Source organism: Microtus oregoni, unplaced genomic scaffold (assembly GCF_018167655.1).
Source record: "Microtus oregoni isolate MIOR12 unplaced genomic scaffold, Mior012 000012F_ref0000307, whole genome shotgun sequence".
In the NCBI taxonomy this organism is placed as follows: domain Eukaryota; kingdom Metazoa; phylum Chordata; class Mammalia; order Rodentia; family Cricetidae; genus Microtus; species Microtus oregoni.
Window position 1 is genome coordinate 46,828,328 of NW_024543071.1, and position 17,379 is coordinate 46,845,706.

A 17,379-nucleotide genomic window follows, 5' to 3' on the forward strand; every position below is an offset into this window, starting at 1 on the left:
TCACTTAAAGACTGCAAAGATGTAGCTCAAGTTAATGATTAAGAAAAACATTTGAGTCCCTGGACCAGACTGGCTCAAATTCCTTAAGTCTTAATCTTGAAAGATACAGTCACAGGTATCTATGTGCATCATTCCTTGAAACAAAACTTTAAAATAATTTCAAATTAGATCAGATGCTTTGATAATAGTTTTGAGATGAAGAAGCCCAGGAAACAATCTAAAGTTCACAAATACACAGAGCCAAGTTATAGATTCATTAAGTTAGGGTCAAAAACGCAACTCAACCCAACTGTTGTTAACTGATCATACTTTCCTGGGTAGGTTTGGTTGGTGATCAGAGGTGATGATTAATTCCTTGTGCTCATTCCTGCCCTCAATCTCCTGATATAAGAAACTATCAATGGGTGAGTATGCACCCTAAAGACTTAAAGTACAGCTGACTGGTTGGTTTTCATGTGTAAAAGATTAGGTTTGTGATTCCTTTAAGACTCCTTATAAGATTAACTGTCAAGATGAATACTAAAATGATTGATTCTTTCTTTGTACCCACAATGTGCAGCCTGCCAACAAAAGAGTTGTCTGTGAAAAAATACTATTCTGCTTGCTCATGATCTCTTAATCTATAACAAGTTGCTTAGAAGTAAATGTATATGGGTTGTTAGAGTGACTTTGTTTCAATCATGTAAAGGAGATTACCTGTGTTCATTATAATAATTCTTCTGAAAAATATGGTGTAAACACACTATGATTCATACATTGCCTGAAAAACTTCGTTGGGATATATAAGCTGTAGAAAGAAGTACACAAGTACACTGAGGAATAAAAGAAGAAGGATACCATTAAGAAGGAGTGTAAATCAGGTAGAAAATTCTAGTATATGTTGATACTGTGGATTTCTTTCGAGCCCTGTGCTGTCGGGAGGCTGCCACCCTCAGGAAGTGATAAGTGTTACCTTTAGAGTTAACCTTCAGTGACTTACTTTCACAAGTTTGACCTCATATTGGGAAGATTCAGCAATCACTCTAAAAGAGTGGCATCACTTGAATACCAAGTGTTCAAACATGTGAGCCAGTAGAGGACACTGTAGATTCAATCCACAACAATAAGAAACTGCTTTTTATGTTATATATAATACATACATATATGTGTGTGTTCTCTCTGTATCTACACTATACGTATACTATGTATACTCATATATATATATATATACATAAAACATATATAGTGAGAGACGCACTGTGTGTGTGTGTGTGTGTGTGTGTGTGTGTATTTAGGGATCAGGTATTCTGATTTCAGTTACTTGTCTTCACTATAATTTTTCACTATACACTCTGGTATTATGTGATGCACATGCACACAGAGATTAAAATTGATTGCTGATTGCTATAATTAGTGATTTAATGCACATGTTGTCTTGCATACTTCATGTGTCTTTACATGATCATGAGTAGTCAAATCTACTTATTTAGCAAAAACACCAAATAAAATGTGGACTGTAGTCTTCACTTCTTGGAGATTTCATTTCACTAACAATTTTTTTTTCAGTCCACATTGAAAACTTCTTTGCCAATTCAATACCCTTGTACCTACAATGAATGAAAGATATCCAGGTATTGTTAGCCAAGAAAATGCTTAGGTTTATTTATTTATAGCAGGTCTGATACTCCAACATCCAGTGCAATGAATTGTTAAATTCATAGGGAAACAAACAATGAGAACTTGATTTTGAAATCACGTACATGCAGGAGCATGTGCGTTTTGTCTGTCTATCGGTCTGTCTGTCTCTCATTCTCTCTCCCCCTCTCTCTCTCTCAGACACACACACACATAGTCAAAACTAGACTCTTTCTCAAGTGTAGTTCTTATGTATATTTTCTGGAACATTTCTTTCTTGGTATACTGGTGGTGCCAATGGTTGAAGTAACATGGGAGTTGCCGCTGCAGACACAGCAGGATTTTGTGGTAGAATTACAACAACCTGTGAAATGAATCAAAATGTCATTGAGTCATCCAGTATACCCAGAGCTTCCTATTCCTTACCCCATTATGTCCCCCTTACCAGTATCTACATTGTCACTATTGAATTGAATCACACCTCCCCCTGCTTGGTGTCTTAGGTACCATTTGGATCAAGTGTTGTACACATAGGACATTCATTCTATTGCAGAGGTTGACAAGAGAACTAGATATTTGCAGCTGCATGTTGGAGAATCGATTTTCCATTACATTTAAATGGATTAACGAAACAGGTGTTAAGAAAAATGACAATGGCGTTCTTCCAAAGTGGTTTTCTCCTGCTGACAGCATCACATCCAGACTTTGGTGTGTCAGCTGTGAACAAAGTTCTGCACACATGACAGTGGCCTAGAATGGCAGAAGCATCATGAGACTTGGGAAAATTCTGTCCTTCACAAGCTCAAGTGATGTGGGGCAGTGGCAGCATGAAGAAGATGTGCTACTTAAGCATCACATGCCCTAGGCCACTGCTGGGGTGGATTAACAGGAAATCATCAGGAACAGCATTACTCAGCTCTAGGGAGCAATTGCTGGGTTTCACTGGCTACTTTCTCTACTTGAAAATTTGAATCTTTGAAGACACTCCTGGCATATCATCCTCATGGTCTACTTCTGGTCTTTTTTTTTTTACTCCTAAGTTTCCCACTTTCTTATCCCTATGTGACCTTCTTCCTGCCCAGTCCTCAAGAACATCTGCAGCAGTCCTTGGGGAAAGACAATGGCCAGATGTGCACAAGCTGGAAGTTTCTGATAAACAACAACCCGGTCAGTTCCCTGAGCACACATTATGCAGGACAATGGGGCCTTGAAAGGAGGAATCAGGGTGGAGAAAATGGGGCTGGATTTGATCAAAGCATACAAGATGCAGTTATGGTATTTTCAAACAATAAAAAACATTAGCATGTGAAAGAAGTCTGAACACAGAAGAAGACTAGAAACCCTTCTTCAGCTGGGTTTCATCTTAGGAACAGAGCATGCTAGGTGGGACTGATTGGCAATAGATCAATGCGATACAAACAAAAAGGCAGGGTCTAAACAGTCCTGTAAAGGATGCTACATTCTGTGGCTGGATACCTTTCAGGTTCTTTCTACAGCTCACAAATGCACTTCCATCCTTAGAAATGCTTTTCTTAGTAAATGGACTTTGTTTTAGTTTCTAAGCATGAGTCCCTGGAACAGTCCTTTGCTTTGTAAAACGAGGATCTGGAATTGGGTAACCTCTGAACTCAGATCTGTGGCTTGGCAATCCTTAACATATTTTCCCAGACTGAAAAGTATTTCTCTCCATCTCCCTCTCTCTGAAGGCTGTAGGAATTTCCACCTTGTCTGTCCCTCAAACTATCATGAAAGTGCTCTTAAGCTTCCTTCCTAGTCTGGGTTTAAACTCTTTTATTAATGAAACTAAGAACCCCAAAGGGTGCCTCAGTTCCCTGATAACAGAGACTTTTAAGTCTGAGCTAGGACCTAGCTGACGTGTGGATGGTCTGGACTTGCGGGAGCTAAGAGCAATGAAGATGTCTTTGTAAGCTATTAGATTTGTGAGACTGCTTACTAGAGCGATAGAGACCTACTAAACACCATCCAACAAGGACTGCTACTCACCTCACTGGTGTTACAACAGATTGCTTTACATCCAAAGGCAGAGGTGGACACAGCGATGCAGAATTCTAGCACATTTAAAATGAGTATCAAAGCATCTATACCCTAAAAACAGATTTATATGAAGTAATGTAAATAGTGAGTAGAGATTATAAATTTGAAATATGCCCCCCACTACCGTGACAAAAAAGGAAAGACCCTGGCCAGGGGGTTGGAAATCTAGCTTTTGATATGGCCCAAACCTTAGACAATTTTCTGGCCTCTTGAATACCATTTCTTCTCTCACTTTTTTACTAATAAAAATTATCAGAAACCCAAGAGGCTTCAAATCTATGGTGCTAGAAATTTTACACAGAGAAAACAATATTATTTTACTTTTGAAGAGAAGAGGCTTGCAGGTTGGCTTTCGAACCGAACTCTGGAATGGCGAGATCTGAGTTTGCATTGGGAACAGAGGTTGTTTATTAGATAATATAGGCTGACCATCCTGGCCTCTGCGGGCTGTCCAAGTTACCATAGTGTCTTCACCAGTAGAAGCAAGATGCAAAAGAATCAAAGTCTAAGAGAATGTCGTACTTGCCTTGAAAACAGAGGACAGAGGTCCCAATGAGGAGCAGAAGGAGGGAGAACATGAGCAAAGAAGTCGGGACCACGAGGGGTGCACCCACCCATTGAGACAGTGGAGCTGATCTACTGGGAGCTCACCAAGGCCAGCTGGACTGTGACTGAAAAAGCATGGGTTAAAACTGGACTCTCTGAACATGGCGAACAATGAGGGCTGATGAGAAGCCAAGGACAATGGCACGGGGTTTTGATCCTACGTAATGTGCTGGCTTTGTGGGAGCTTAGCTAGTTTGGATGTTCACCTTCCTAGACATGGACAGAGGGGGGAGGACCTAGGACTTACCACAGGGCAGGGAACCCTGACTGCTCTTTGGACTGGAGAGGGAGGGGGAAAGGACTGGGAGTAGGGGGAAAAGGATGGGAGGAGGGGGAGAAGGGTGGGAGGAGGGGGAGGGAAATGGGAGGCTGGGAGGAGGTGGAAACTTGTTTTTTTTTTTCTTCCTTTTCTCAATAAAAAAAATCCTGTTGTTCAAGGAGATAAAGAGATTAAAAAAAAAAAGAAAACAGAGGACAGAATGATGAGCCAAGGGATGCAGACAGAAGGTGGAAACATAAAAGACAAGAAAATTACCTTTCCCTATGTCTCCCAGGAAGGACAACAGCCCTGTCAACATTTTGATTGTATGCAATTGAGATTCATTTTGAACTTCTGTCATCCTGTAATACATCTGGATTATGTGCTAATTTGGTAGCAATTGTCGCAAGTATGGTAAATGATTGGAGTGTTAAATAACACATTCGTTAGTATTCAGTGCACTTGGCTTTGTCTGATTCTTCACCAAGCCACAGGATCAAAATGGAGGAAAAAGGAAGCAGCACATTTGTTATGAATTCTCTTGCCTTGAACTGGTTTTGAATTTCTCTTGCCTGCAATTGTTGGCTTTGAATATTCTGTCTCTTTCTCTCATTGATGAGAAATGCTCCCTTTACTGTAGATTAGTCAACAGATCAGAACCTTGGCATGTGAGAGATACTGATTCAGCAGGCTCTGAGAAGATTTGCATGTTTTGTGATGAGATATTCCTTGCTCCTGCCTCAACAGATCCAGTAGCCTCTGTGTCTCAGGCACTGTGACAGGCACAGTGGAGAATAACAAGTAGAAGAGATGGTAGCCTTGTCCTCAGAAATGTGACCATCTAGATAAGAGTTTCTTTGAGCATCAGAGAGTACCGAAGTCCTGTCTATATGCCTCATATCCTTCCTTACAATTTAATCACTTTCATATAATTTATAAACAGTCTCACATAACATAATTTAATTTACATAAACAAGTAGAGCCTGGGCCTGGTAGCTCACAACTAGAATCCCAACACTGAGAAGAGATGGTGTTTTTTAATCTGTGGGAATCCCAGGCTATATAGCAAGATTCACATCTCCAGAAATATCAAACAAACACACAGACTGAAAACAGCAACATAAACAAAAGGAAGACTTTCAACAGAAGTAGAACATGTATATAAGTTTATAATATACAACTTTAAGCTGCAGGAATTTTTTTTAGATCACCTTGAATGGTCACTGATAATTCCACATGGCTTTTTCTTTTGTACAAAGAACTCACTCTTTTAAACCTGTTTTGTAAAATCATAAGCTAAACAATATATCTTTTCTCCTTAGAGGTTTGGAACCTTCCACTCTTAGGAACTTGGTTTTATTTTAGGCCTCTCTGGGATGCCAACTCAAGATGACAGGACATATGGGCCCTAGGTCTCTGCACTAGCTACATTAATGGGTTTTTTTATTTACTTGGTTATAGACAGAAGGGAAGTAATCCACTGTCACCTGACCCCTAAATAGATAACCGTTCTACTTCCCAGTCATTCACGGCTCCCTAAAGAAGATTTGACAGTTACATTTTACAGCGTTAATTGTTACCTTTGCAAGAGTAAAAAAGCTTTTGTCTCCACAGTGGAAGCCCACTATCAAAGGAAATACTCACCACAATAATTGTATGTTGAAATTGGACTGCACTTAAAACCACACTGAATATACTGATTATACTTGTTGCTGCAGCCACCACAGAGCTAATGGTGTTAAAACTTAGGCTGATGGTAACCTAGAAAGAAATGGGAACCAGTTAATTCAATAGCATCTTTGGTGTAGCGCCATCAATATTTGAAATGCAGCATGATTTTATTAATACAGTTCATCCTATTTCTGCCAAAAGTACAATCTGTGTCTTTCCTTAAGGTATCTTTACTTCCAGTCCTTTGACAATGTAAAAGCATTATGCCGTTTTCCTAAGATGAAATCCCCTGTCCTCCTGAGATGACACTCAAGGGCACAACATGCTCTTTGAATTTTGTAGTGAAAACATAGTGATCTTGACACATTATCTGGAAGGCCCTGCCTGTCATTACCTACCACATTCTTCAAACGTCTGACTGTTTTCCTTGTATAAATGTTGATAATCACTCACGGCATGGCCCTCTGGCATATTTCCCCCTATGCTGTAGATTTGGTTTCACACTTCTTTCCTCAAGGTTCAATAAAACAAACTTTATTATGAGAAGTAAAACTACTCAGGAAACTGAAAGTGTGTTGTGTCTCTAATATGAGAATCGAAAGAGAACAGAGTCCTGATCTGCAGGCTTTCTCGCGGGGTTTAGGTAGGATGTCTCAGTATAGCGAGAGGGACTTAGACAATTTTTAGTCTGAGAGGTAAGGGAATGAACTCACACACGTGGTGTCTGAGTTCCTCAGCCATCACAAAATCCAAACCATATATAAATTCATTCATTAACAACTTGTTAGTAATAAAAATACTGCAAGGAATATTCTCAGGGACAGAGGCATTCTTTGAAGATATGCAGCAAAACGTATCTAGTTTGTAGCTGACCACAGCTGCAGCTATGAGGAGGTTCCAGCCTTCTCGTATTAAGACTGCTACAGCTTACAAAATGCAGAAAACTAAACCATTGAGAGATCTAAGGAAAAGGCAAAGAATACATGCATTATTTTACATTTCTCAAGTGTGATTAATAATATTTGTTCATTCTTAGTCAATAACCAGCATTTTTATTTACCTAAATCTTAAGACATAAACAGAAACAGTTATTCTATTGCATCGAAAGCTAGTACAAAGTGTTAATTGCTGTTTTGAGTGACAGCAGAGAGATGCTGGTCAAGAGAACTTCGGACCACATAGGTCCTATTGCTCTCTCAAAGGACTATGATATAACAAGGTCAGACACCTGCAATACCAACCTAATTTGTCATAAATCCTTAAAGGACTATGCTCTATCAAGACCAGGCACCTGCAAATCTGTTCTGTAAAAGTTCCTCTTGTGATTACCCCACAAGGACTTCCATCTGGCCAAATCATACTGTCAGGCAGTTAATTACAATGAATTTCTATTTTGTTTTAAATAGCAGTGTGGGACAAAAGGTGTGATTTTTTTTTTAAATGTTATTTTAGATACATTTGTAGAAACCATTTTAACCTGTCAGTTAATGATGTTATTGCCACTGCAAATATTTGGTGTCATTGTCATGGGCACAATCTGAAGCTTCAAGGCTCACGTGTCTAACTTCATTTCTCCGGTTTCACCAGGACCAAGATTCTCTCCGCAACTGCCTGGACACACCATCCACTCAGATATGATGAGACCTTTTATGAACAAGTAGCTCAGCTACACCTTTGAAAGTCAGATCTTTTTAAAATGCAGAGCCTTGGCCTTAGGAAAATAGAACCAACCTCTTTTACATATTAGCAGAATGCATACTTGACGAAATCATTCTCATGTAATGGCAAAATAAGAGAAAATAGTTACCAGGACCTCTGTAGTTATCATTCCTGCTGCAATTGACAAGGATCCTGAGATTATGAACTGATAATAAGAGGAAAATTTCAAGTTAACATTTTTTAAATAGCTTTTATAAATCATAGCATACTAAAACTCACTTCTATGTCAGCTGGGTCTACTAAAGTGGCCAATGATCTTAAAGGCAGTGCAGCTGTCACAATACCTCCCCTACCAGAAGAACAGGGGGTAAAGGGAGTCAGTGGAAGAATCATCAAGGTTTTTTAAAATTATGAAACTGTCATCCCAACAAAATTGTTTAAGATCAATGAAGGATAAAACTCCCCAATCCTTATAATTAGATTTTTGCACACATGGCCTGAAACTGAAGAAGATAGCCACACAAAATCAGACCAGAAATTATTCTTGTTGAAGATATATCAAAAGCTGTAAATAAAATAATGACAAAAATTATACTAGAATGCTGTAGCTCATTTGAGTCCTGCAATTTGGCAATTATTTTCAATTTCTTCTAAATGACTGCTGTCAACCTGACTCAAGTGACTTTAAACTATTATACGGATGTCTGCATTTGCTTTCCATACTTGGCTTAGAAGATTTAAAAGTTATAGCAGCATCAGCACTATCACAGCATTAAAATGAAAATCAACATATACATATAAGTTTGGGGAGATAGCTCTCAGCCAATTGCTTCCCATGCAGGGCTGAGCCCTTAGGTTCAATTCTCCATCAAGAACTATAGGAGTTGGTTTCCAGGATAGTACTTAATAGAAAATAAAGATGGAAGAAGAAAGCAGGGGTGGGGAGATAGGAGAGATTCTGAGTCCTCGTTCATGGGCTGCGTGCATCTTGGGTATATTAACCTTCCTAGTCTTGTTTTCTTCACTTATACAATGACAATGAAAACAAATTTCTCAAAAGTTGTGGTGATTGATTGAAGTGGAGGAACATTACATACAAAACAGCAATATTCTTAGATTACAGTGCAATGAAAACTATTACTGGTGTTATGGGTGCTATTACTACTATTATCATAATCATTGATACTATTATTGATATGTCAAATGTCATGTGACTTTGAAAAGTATTGGAGTCTGTGGCATTTCTCAAATCTTAAACATCTATTGTAAATAGGAAGGGAAAATTAAGGTACCAGGTCTACAACATCACTAAATTTTCTCATTGTCAAGTTTATCAATAAATGGAGTCCTCATTTTTTAATGGAATTCTCACTTGTAAAATAACCAACTTTTTGCATTTTACTTTCCATTTGTCGGCTCACAATATATAGGTAAGAAAATGTTTGATATTTTATACTTAATTGACACTCTTTTCTCTACAAAACTTTCTTAAATTTTATTATAGAGGAAATTTTTTAATTTTTAAAATTTCTTTTTCAATTTTTTTATTAGTTACTTTCTTTAAGATTTGGAACAGAATTTACCTAGGTTTTCTATTCTCTTAAGCATTGACTGAGAGTTGATTAGCCAGGCACTGCTAACCACCTACTCAGCTTTGCCTCCTCTGCATTGCTAACAAGTCCCTCATTTCCTTCATTCTTTCATGAGCTTCAGAGTTCAGTGATCCCTTCCCAGCTAGAGAAGTGAATCTCAATTTCCAAAAGTTAAAGATGCAAGTTCATTTTCCTTGGCTTAAAAATAGACTGGTAAACTCTTTGTGAACAGTGAAAGAGCTCCATCAATATATCAGGTTACTCTGTCATCAAGACATGATGACATTTTGTACCACCGAATAACCACCACTAGGAATGACTAGCCTCTGGACTCCTGAGGAAATTAGTTGTGACAATGCTTAAGTAACTCTTGTGGGAGTACATGAATACATGCTGACACAGTATCCTAAATGCCATATTAAATAAACAACCCACCTAGTTTATGTGAAGGGTATATTGGTATTGCAACATGAACAAAGAAAAAACTGAAAAAAACTGATATACTGTTCTCAAACTTATGGACTACTTGAAAGAGTAAAGAGAGGATTCCCCCTAAGGTTAGTGGAGTCACAACAGAGTGTTATTATCTCCAGTTACATAAGATGGTATGTTACTCACTATGATTGAACCCCAAATTGGAGCATATACGAACGCTGAAATTACTGGGTGGAGGAATTGGCTTCCACTTATCATTATTATACCCAAAATGAGGTTTATGAGACCAATCAGAACTTGGACAACCTAGACACAGAAAAGTGACACATTATCACCACAAAAATGATGTCTGTACTAAGTGCTATCAAACCACTAAGTTGCCTTCATCCACACGTTTAATATACACAGATGAATTTTGAATTATTATTCTGACAATAGTTTTCATAAACAGATGGGATGTACTAATATATATATATTTCCCTTGTAATCTCTCTCTCTCTCTCTCTCTCTCTCTCTCTCTCTCACACACACACACACACACACACACACACACACACACACACACACACATTTATTTGTATCAGTAACTTCAAATTTAGAGGGAATTTATGGAGGTAGGTACTGGCTTGTAATCAGACTAAGAAGATATTTGAGTTAAGGGCAGGGAATCATTGGGAAGTTGCATAGGAGTGCAAGACAATAATCTACAATCCTGTATCATCAAACTGCTCACATTAAATCATGATTTGTTCCCAGAGCCAAAGCTGGAGACCTAAGGCTGTGGTTCTCAACCTGTGGGTCTTAATTACTTTGGGGGTTCAATGACCCTTTCACAGGGATCACCTAAGACCATTGGAAATATAAGACATTCACATTATAATTTATAATAGTAGCAAAGTCACAGGTATGAAGTAGCAACCAGATACTTTTATGATAGGGATCTCCACAACATGAGGAAGTGAATTAAAGGGCCACAGCATTAGGAAGGTTGAGAAGCACTGAGCTCTGGGCTAAGCTCTCAGAGGAGGTAGGATTATGGAGGTGTTGTGGAAGATAGGGACAATGTGATCACTGGAAATTCGAAAAGCCCCAAACAGAATAAAACTCAACGCTTTTTAAATTTAATTTTGTGTCTTAACTATTGGTATACTAGTCTCATTCAAAACTTGGACTCTCTTAAAGTGATACATTTTTGAACATACCATAATTAAATATTTGGAGAGCATGTGAAAGAAAAGCATTATTATTTGCCAAAATTGTGTGATATTCTGAAATGTAATTAAAAATTAGAAATGCCAGCTTCTGACTAATCTGTGTTGCTTTAGTTTGATCCCATTTCTTTGGATTCTTGGGCTTCTTCAGCTAGTCGTGATTTGGAGCCTAGTTAGCAAGCAGAGGGACTCATAGTAAACAGTACTTCAGCAGCAAAAAGAATCTTGACATATTTAAGATATACAAATTCCACATGAACATAAAAGATATGTCATGAAAAAAATGATCATTTTTCAATATTTATAAGAACTAGAACAGTGAAGTAGAAAAGAAACTGGAAGGTTGTGCCAGTGAATTCCTTCTGCTTTTAGTGACCTTTAACCTGCGTAGCATGTAATTCCTTGAAATTCCCTAATTTTTTTTTTCTGGCACAGTCTTCTGCAGACAGAAGAATGCAGAAAATAGGGGATTTCTCTTCATCTGATCAGCAGAGGAAGGAAAAGCACTAGAAACGTCTGAGAACAATATGGGTTTCCCTGCTGCTGGGCAGGCCTGGGACTGGAGCGCAGCAGCAGTTTGCATAGGTTTCTGTCTGCACTGAAATGGATGGGGTCATCTTGGATAACACACAACCCAGAATGTACCTGAAATTTCTCTATTTGAAACATAATTCAATTGAAAATCTGATGTGGCAGAATAACATATCCGTTTTCAAATGATAGATTTGAAAATCAAATGCTAGTGACCATGGGAAGTGTTGAGAGACCATGAGGTTAGTGGGACAGAGTACTTGCGTTAGATTTTTTTATTTGTTAATCATTTAGATATTTACAAAACCATTCTCCCCTCAGATCCAGAAATGTCTTACCCCGAGGTCTTTGGGTTCCCCCTTCAAGAATTTCTCTGCATTCTCTTTCCACAGTTGTGACCTTACAACAGACCTCTCTGAAGGCAGAGCACCTCCAGGGGCCACATCTATGGTGGTCTGTTCTAGTCCTTGCATGGTTGCCATGGTAACAGAAACAGTGCTGAAATAAAATTGAAATTCTGGATGAACTCCTGGAAATGACTCAATGCCAGGTTCCTGCTTATGGGTAAATTCTGAACTAAATCCTCCCATGTTAACACAAAAAGTTTAGCATAGATAAACTACAAAAATAGTTTTAATCTCTTGGTAAGAGAAGCTCTCCTGTTTCTATTTTCTTAGCCTTATTTTTGAGTGCTCTTAACTTTTTTTAGATAGCCATGGCTGTTTTGGACATCATTTTCAAATAGATTATTGGAGCCTTTGTACAAGCTGAATTTATTTCCATTGACATCATTTCCCCCAACTCACTATCTGCTCCACCTCAGCAAAGTAACCCATCACTCTTCTCACATGGTCTCCGGCTTTCATCAGATACAACTCCCCACTTCTGTATACTACTCACTCTGCAATGCAAGAGAGGATTCAACCTGCCTTTGGTACTTCCTTTTTGTGCTCCAAAGGCAAAGGTGTTCTTAAGGAAACCTAAGCTGTAGAATAGTCCTCTCCAATGCAGTTTATTCTCTGTTTACAAAGGGCTTCTGCCGTGCCTCTCAGAAATACCTTCAGACCTCTGCAGTGTGCTGAGTTCTTGGATGTCTATTAATATTCTCCTCATGAGCCAATTACTAACGAGGAAGAATAGAGGAACCTAAAGGTTGAGCTTCTCTTTTGTCAAATAGAAAACACACACAGACACAGCCTAAATTTCAAGTTTGTTGGTATTTGATGGTTGTCGAGAAATGAAATATGAGCAGGGAAAAGCCTGGCCTAAGACCCGATAATCTGGAGTCTACTTCTAGCTCTTTCATTAAGATGTGAATTTCTGGCTACCGTCTCTGGGTTACCATGACTGCGCCTGTAAAGAGCGCATTGGGCACAATTGGTCCAAGCTTCTTTCTGATCTTTATACTGCTAAAAGTTTGCCCTGTGTCTTCCACTGATAAACATCTGCATCAGCAACTTCAGCTCATGGCCTATGTGTCCCCTAAATGAAGCCAGAGATGCTTGGAAACCTAGTCCAGGTCACAGTCCATCTTGGGAGCAGACTAAGCATATCTGGTTGGTAGCTCAGGCTCCATCATTTTCTGCATCTCCACTAAGTCTGCATGGAATAGATATTGTCTTAACTGATGGATTATCAAGATAATATTTAGGAGACAGAGATGAATATAATGGTAGAAGATTATTAAACGTGTGCAAAATTTGCAGCCAACAATTTAAGGTGTGGCCTTTGTTTTTCTTTTATATTCCTTTTTAAATGTTATTTTATTTTTGAGAATGTCATAACTGAGTATTGTATTTACATCATTTACACCCCATCCTCTCTACCATTCAACTTTTTCCCATGTTCCCCACAGTCTTAAATATTGATGACCTCGCAGGGAGGTGGTGTTGCACACCTTTAATCCCAGCACTTGTAGGCAGAGGCAGGTGGATCTTTGTGAATTCGAGGCCAGCCTGGTCTACAAGAGCTAGTTCCAGGACAGGCTCCAAAGCTACAGAGAAATCATGTCTCGAAAAACCAAATAGAAATATTTATGATCTCTTCTTCTTTGTTATTGTTATATATGCATGTGATTATATAGAATATATCAATATACAATATGAATATATATAAACATACAACCTGTGAGGTCCATTTAGTGTTTCTCATATGTATATTGTTTAGGGATAAACTCCTGGGATTGGATAACCCATCTGGGAGTTCACTGTTAGAGAAGACAGATTCTGCCTCTCTTAACAGTCAGTATTTGTCTATAGTTCTTCATCTAGGGGTGAATATGGCAAAATATCCTCAAGGGTACAAAAGTGGCACTTATATCTTGGGGGTAGCCAAGCATTGTGTAAATGGCCTTACAGAATATTCAATAGGAGGAAATTAATGTCTGCTACTATTAAACCTAGCCACATGCCTGGTGAGGTCATAGACCCTGGAGGAGAAAATATTGCTGCCAATTTACCAAGCATTTGTCTTTTCATTGTCCTTATTCTTTGCATCAAAAACTGCCTCCCAAGGTGCGTTTAGATGTGCACTCAACTCAACTTCAAAATACTAGTGTGTGTGTAGTGATCTCATCTTTCCATCTAGATGTCCAGTACATTAAAAGCCATCATGCCAAAAACCTGAGAAGACAAATGTCTGCACCTACCTTCTTCCAGCCTGCAATGCCTGCTGTCTGTGTCTGATGAAGGCCAGGCTCTGGGAGAGCACCTCAGTCTGTCCAGACCCAGGGCCCACCACACACTCAGACTCAGTCTGTCCAGACCCAGGGCCCACCACACACTCAGACTCAGTCTGTCCAGACCTGGGACCCATCCCACACCCAGCCTCAGTCTGTCCACACCCGGGACCCATCCCACACCCAGCCTCAGTCTCTTCAGACTTAGGACCGAACCCACACTCAGCCTCAGTCTGTTCAGATCCAGGACCCATCCCACACCCAGCCTCAGTCTGTCCAGACCCGGGACCCATCCCACACCCAGCCTCAGTCTCTTCAGACTCAGGACCTAACCCACACCCAGCCTCAGTCAGTCCAGACCCGGGACCCATCCCACACCCAGCCTCAGTCTCTTCAGACTCAGGACCGAACCCACACCCAGGACTCACCCCACACCCAGCCTCAATCTGTCCAGATCCGGGACTCGTCCCACACCCAGCCTCAGTCTGCTCAGACCCAGGACCCAGCCCACACTCGGGACCCACCCCACACCCACTCTGCAATCAGTTGAAATTTGCATGTTTCTTCTATCACCTTTCTAGATCATAAAGGGTGTGGTATGACTTTCTGAAAATATCAGCTTCCTCTTTTTTTTCTATAAAACCATTAACTGAGTTTTGATTTCTCAGCTAGAGTGTGTATATTTATTACGAAATATATTAAAAAAGAATGACTTACAGGGTTTTTCCACAAGAAAAAAAGAATGTTTATTGTGGTGATAAGTAAAGATTTACTGTTTGTAAAACTTTGCCAAAGGAATATAAGCAAAATGCTATATGAAAATTTTGTATCACCCATTATGTTGTGTATTTAAATTAATAAAGAGCAAAATCAAAACTAAGTAAAGAAGAAATACAAAAATATAGCAAATATACAATTCTAAAGACTTAGCATGCGTGGACTAATGTAATTTAGATGACTTTTCAAAAATCTATTTGCAAAAATTTACGCATTGCTATTACTGTGTTTTTCTAGAGGGCTGTGTATACAGCATCTAAATATGCTAAGTGTGCATGAAACTCCACTTTCATTGTCAAATAAAGATATTTCAAAGTAGATCTGATATATAGGTATATTGCCAAAGATATGTCCTCTGTAGGGATGACAGAACATCTGGATAATTTGTTCTCTTAGCCAAATAATAACACAGGCATTAAGAACACAAATTTGCAATCTCAGCTCACATGGAAATCCCTAATATTATATCTTTATGAGTGTTTTACTACTACAATCAGATTGTCAAGGATTCCATGACCATTTTTGACTGTTTTGTTTTTTTAATCCACATTCATTCTTCTCACTTCATACATCAGTACTGCATTTATATTATTTCTCCCCCCCTTTCTCAGTCCTCTCATGTCCCTGCCATGCCCGATCAAATTGTGACTTCTTTAATTATTGTGAAACACACAGTTATATATCCAAACACACATATAATGTGAATGTGTATGTGTATAGAGACATATATATGTTCTACTCAGTTCATAGTGAGGGTTTCTCACTTAGATCTGGCACTTCAAGTCAGATACTTTTATAGTTGTTTATCTGCTAGGGCATATAAGAGAGTGACTAGTATAGACGTCTTCAATTTTCACCAGAGCACTCTTCACTCTTTCTTTCTCTCTCTTCTTTCTTTCTTTCTTCCTTCCTTCCTTCCTTCCTTCCTTCCTTCTTTCTTCCTTCCTTCCTTCTTTGTGCAGAATATATACTTTTTGTTTGCTTGCTTGTTTGTCTGTTTGTTTGAGGCAAAAATTTTCTGTGTTGCCCTAGAACTTGCTCTGTAGACCAGGTTGGTTTCAAACTCACAGAGATTATCCTGTCTCTGCTTCCTGAGTGCTGGGATTAAAGACGTGCACCACCACCGCCTGGCAAGATATATGGTTTTTGTTCCTGATTTGATTTTCCACATCAGAGAATATTATTTACTCATTTGTATGTATATTGTAATCAAAATATAATTACATTATTTTTTTCTTCTCTCCTCCTAACCCCTCGAATGTTCCCTCTCTCCAATCCTCTTGCTGCTCCCCTCATTCTATCTCTAATTCATGGTCTCTTTTTCTTTGATAATTGTTTTTGTAACAATATAGCATAAATACATAAACATAATGTGTCAACTCCATTTAGTGTTGCTTGTATGTATATGATTTCAGAGTTGACCACTTAGCATTGGATAGCCAATTAGAGACTCATCCCTGGGGGAAAATAATTCTCCCTCTGTAGTCAGTCATGAGTTGCTAGCAAGAGCTTTGATTGAGTGCCCTTTCCCAATATGTGCTGGAGTGCTGACAGGCTTGATCTCATGTAGGTCTTTAGCAGGCACTCTTAGCTCTTGTGAGCTCATGAGTGCTACAGCCTGGCCATGTCTAGAAGACTCTATTTTGCCTCAGTCCTTCAAGACTTCTGGCCCTCATAGTCTCCTGCTCCTACTTCCACGGTGTTTCCTGAGCCTTGGTGGAAAGGAGTGTGATACAGATGTTCTATTTATGACTGAGACATTTGTTTTATGCACTTTGACCAGTTGAGAGTCTCCATAGTAATCACCATCCACTGCACAAAGATGGGGAGAGGGTAATAGAAGAGATGTGATACGAAAGCAGAATAGGAGCTACTGAGGGAGAAAACGAGGGAAGGGGAGGATCAGGGAAAGGGAGGGGAGTGGGGAGAAAGATGAATAGGAGCCAAGTATGTACGAAAGTGCCACAAAAAAGCCTATTACCTTGTATGCTAACTGTTAAAATACATAAAATAAACCTTTGAGTCACAGTATGTGCAGCCAGTGCACGAGCTATTTTACCTGCATTCTACCAAATAATTACTACAGGTGAGTGGGTTAGGTTCTTAGTTATCTCCTGAAGAAATGTGAGCTACAGGAAGATTTTTGCTGTATTTATGGGGTTTTCAGGGTAGAAGTGAGAAAGAGGGGGCTCTCAAGATGAAAATTCTTGGTGTGATGTACCAGAAATCCCCCATTGTATGCCATTTTTCTCTATTTCCTAGCTTTTTAGATTAGATTGTTTTCTTTAATAG

General features: G+C 39.0%; 1 protein-coding gene across 1 annotated transcript; it reads right to left on the reverse strand.

The window, feature by feature from the left end:
* Positions 1 to 1,634: 1,634 nt before the first annotated feature.
* Positions 1,635 to 12,106, reverse strand: LOC121454645 (membrane-spanning 4-domains subfamily A member 4D-like). Its single transcript, XM_041662064.1, has 6 exons — positions 11,972 to 12,106; positions 10,075 to 10,197; positions 8,013 to 8,069; positions 6,179 to 6,295; positions 3,619 to 3,720; positions 1,635 to 1,978 (listed from the first exon to the last, which is right to left on the reverse strand). Exons 1-6 carry the CDS (start codon positions 12,104 to 12,106, stop codon positions 1,850 to 1,852), a joined length of 663 nt encoding a protein of 220 aa, XP_041517998.1. The 3' UTR covers positions 1,635 to 1,849.
* Positions 12,107 to 17,379: the final 5,273 nt, after the last annotated feature.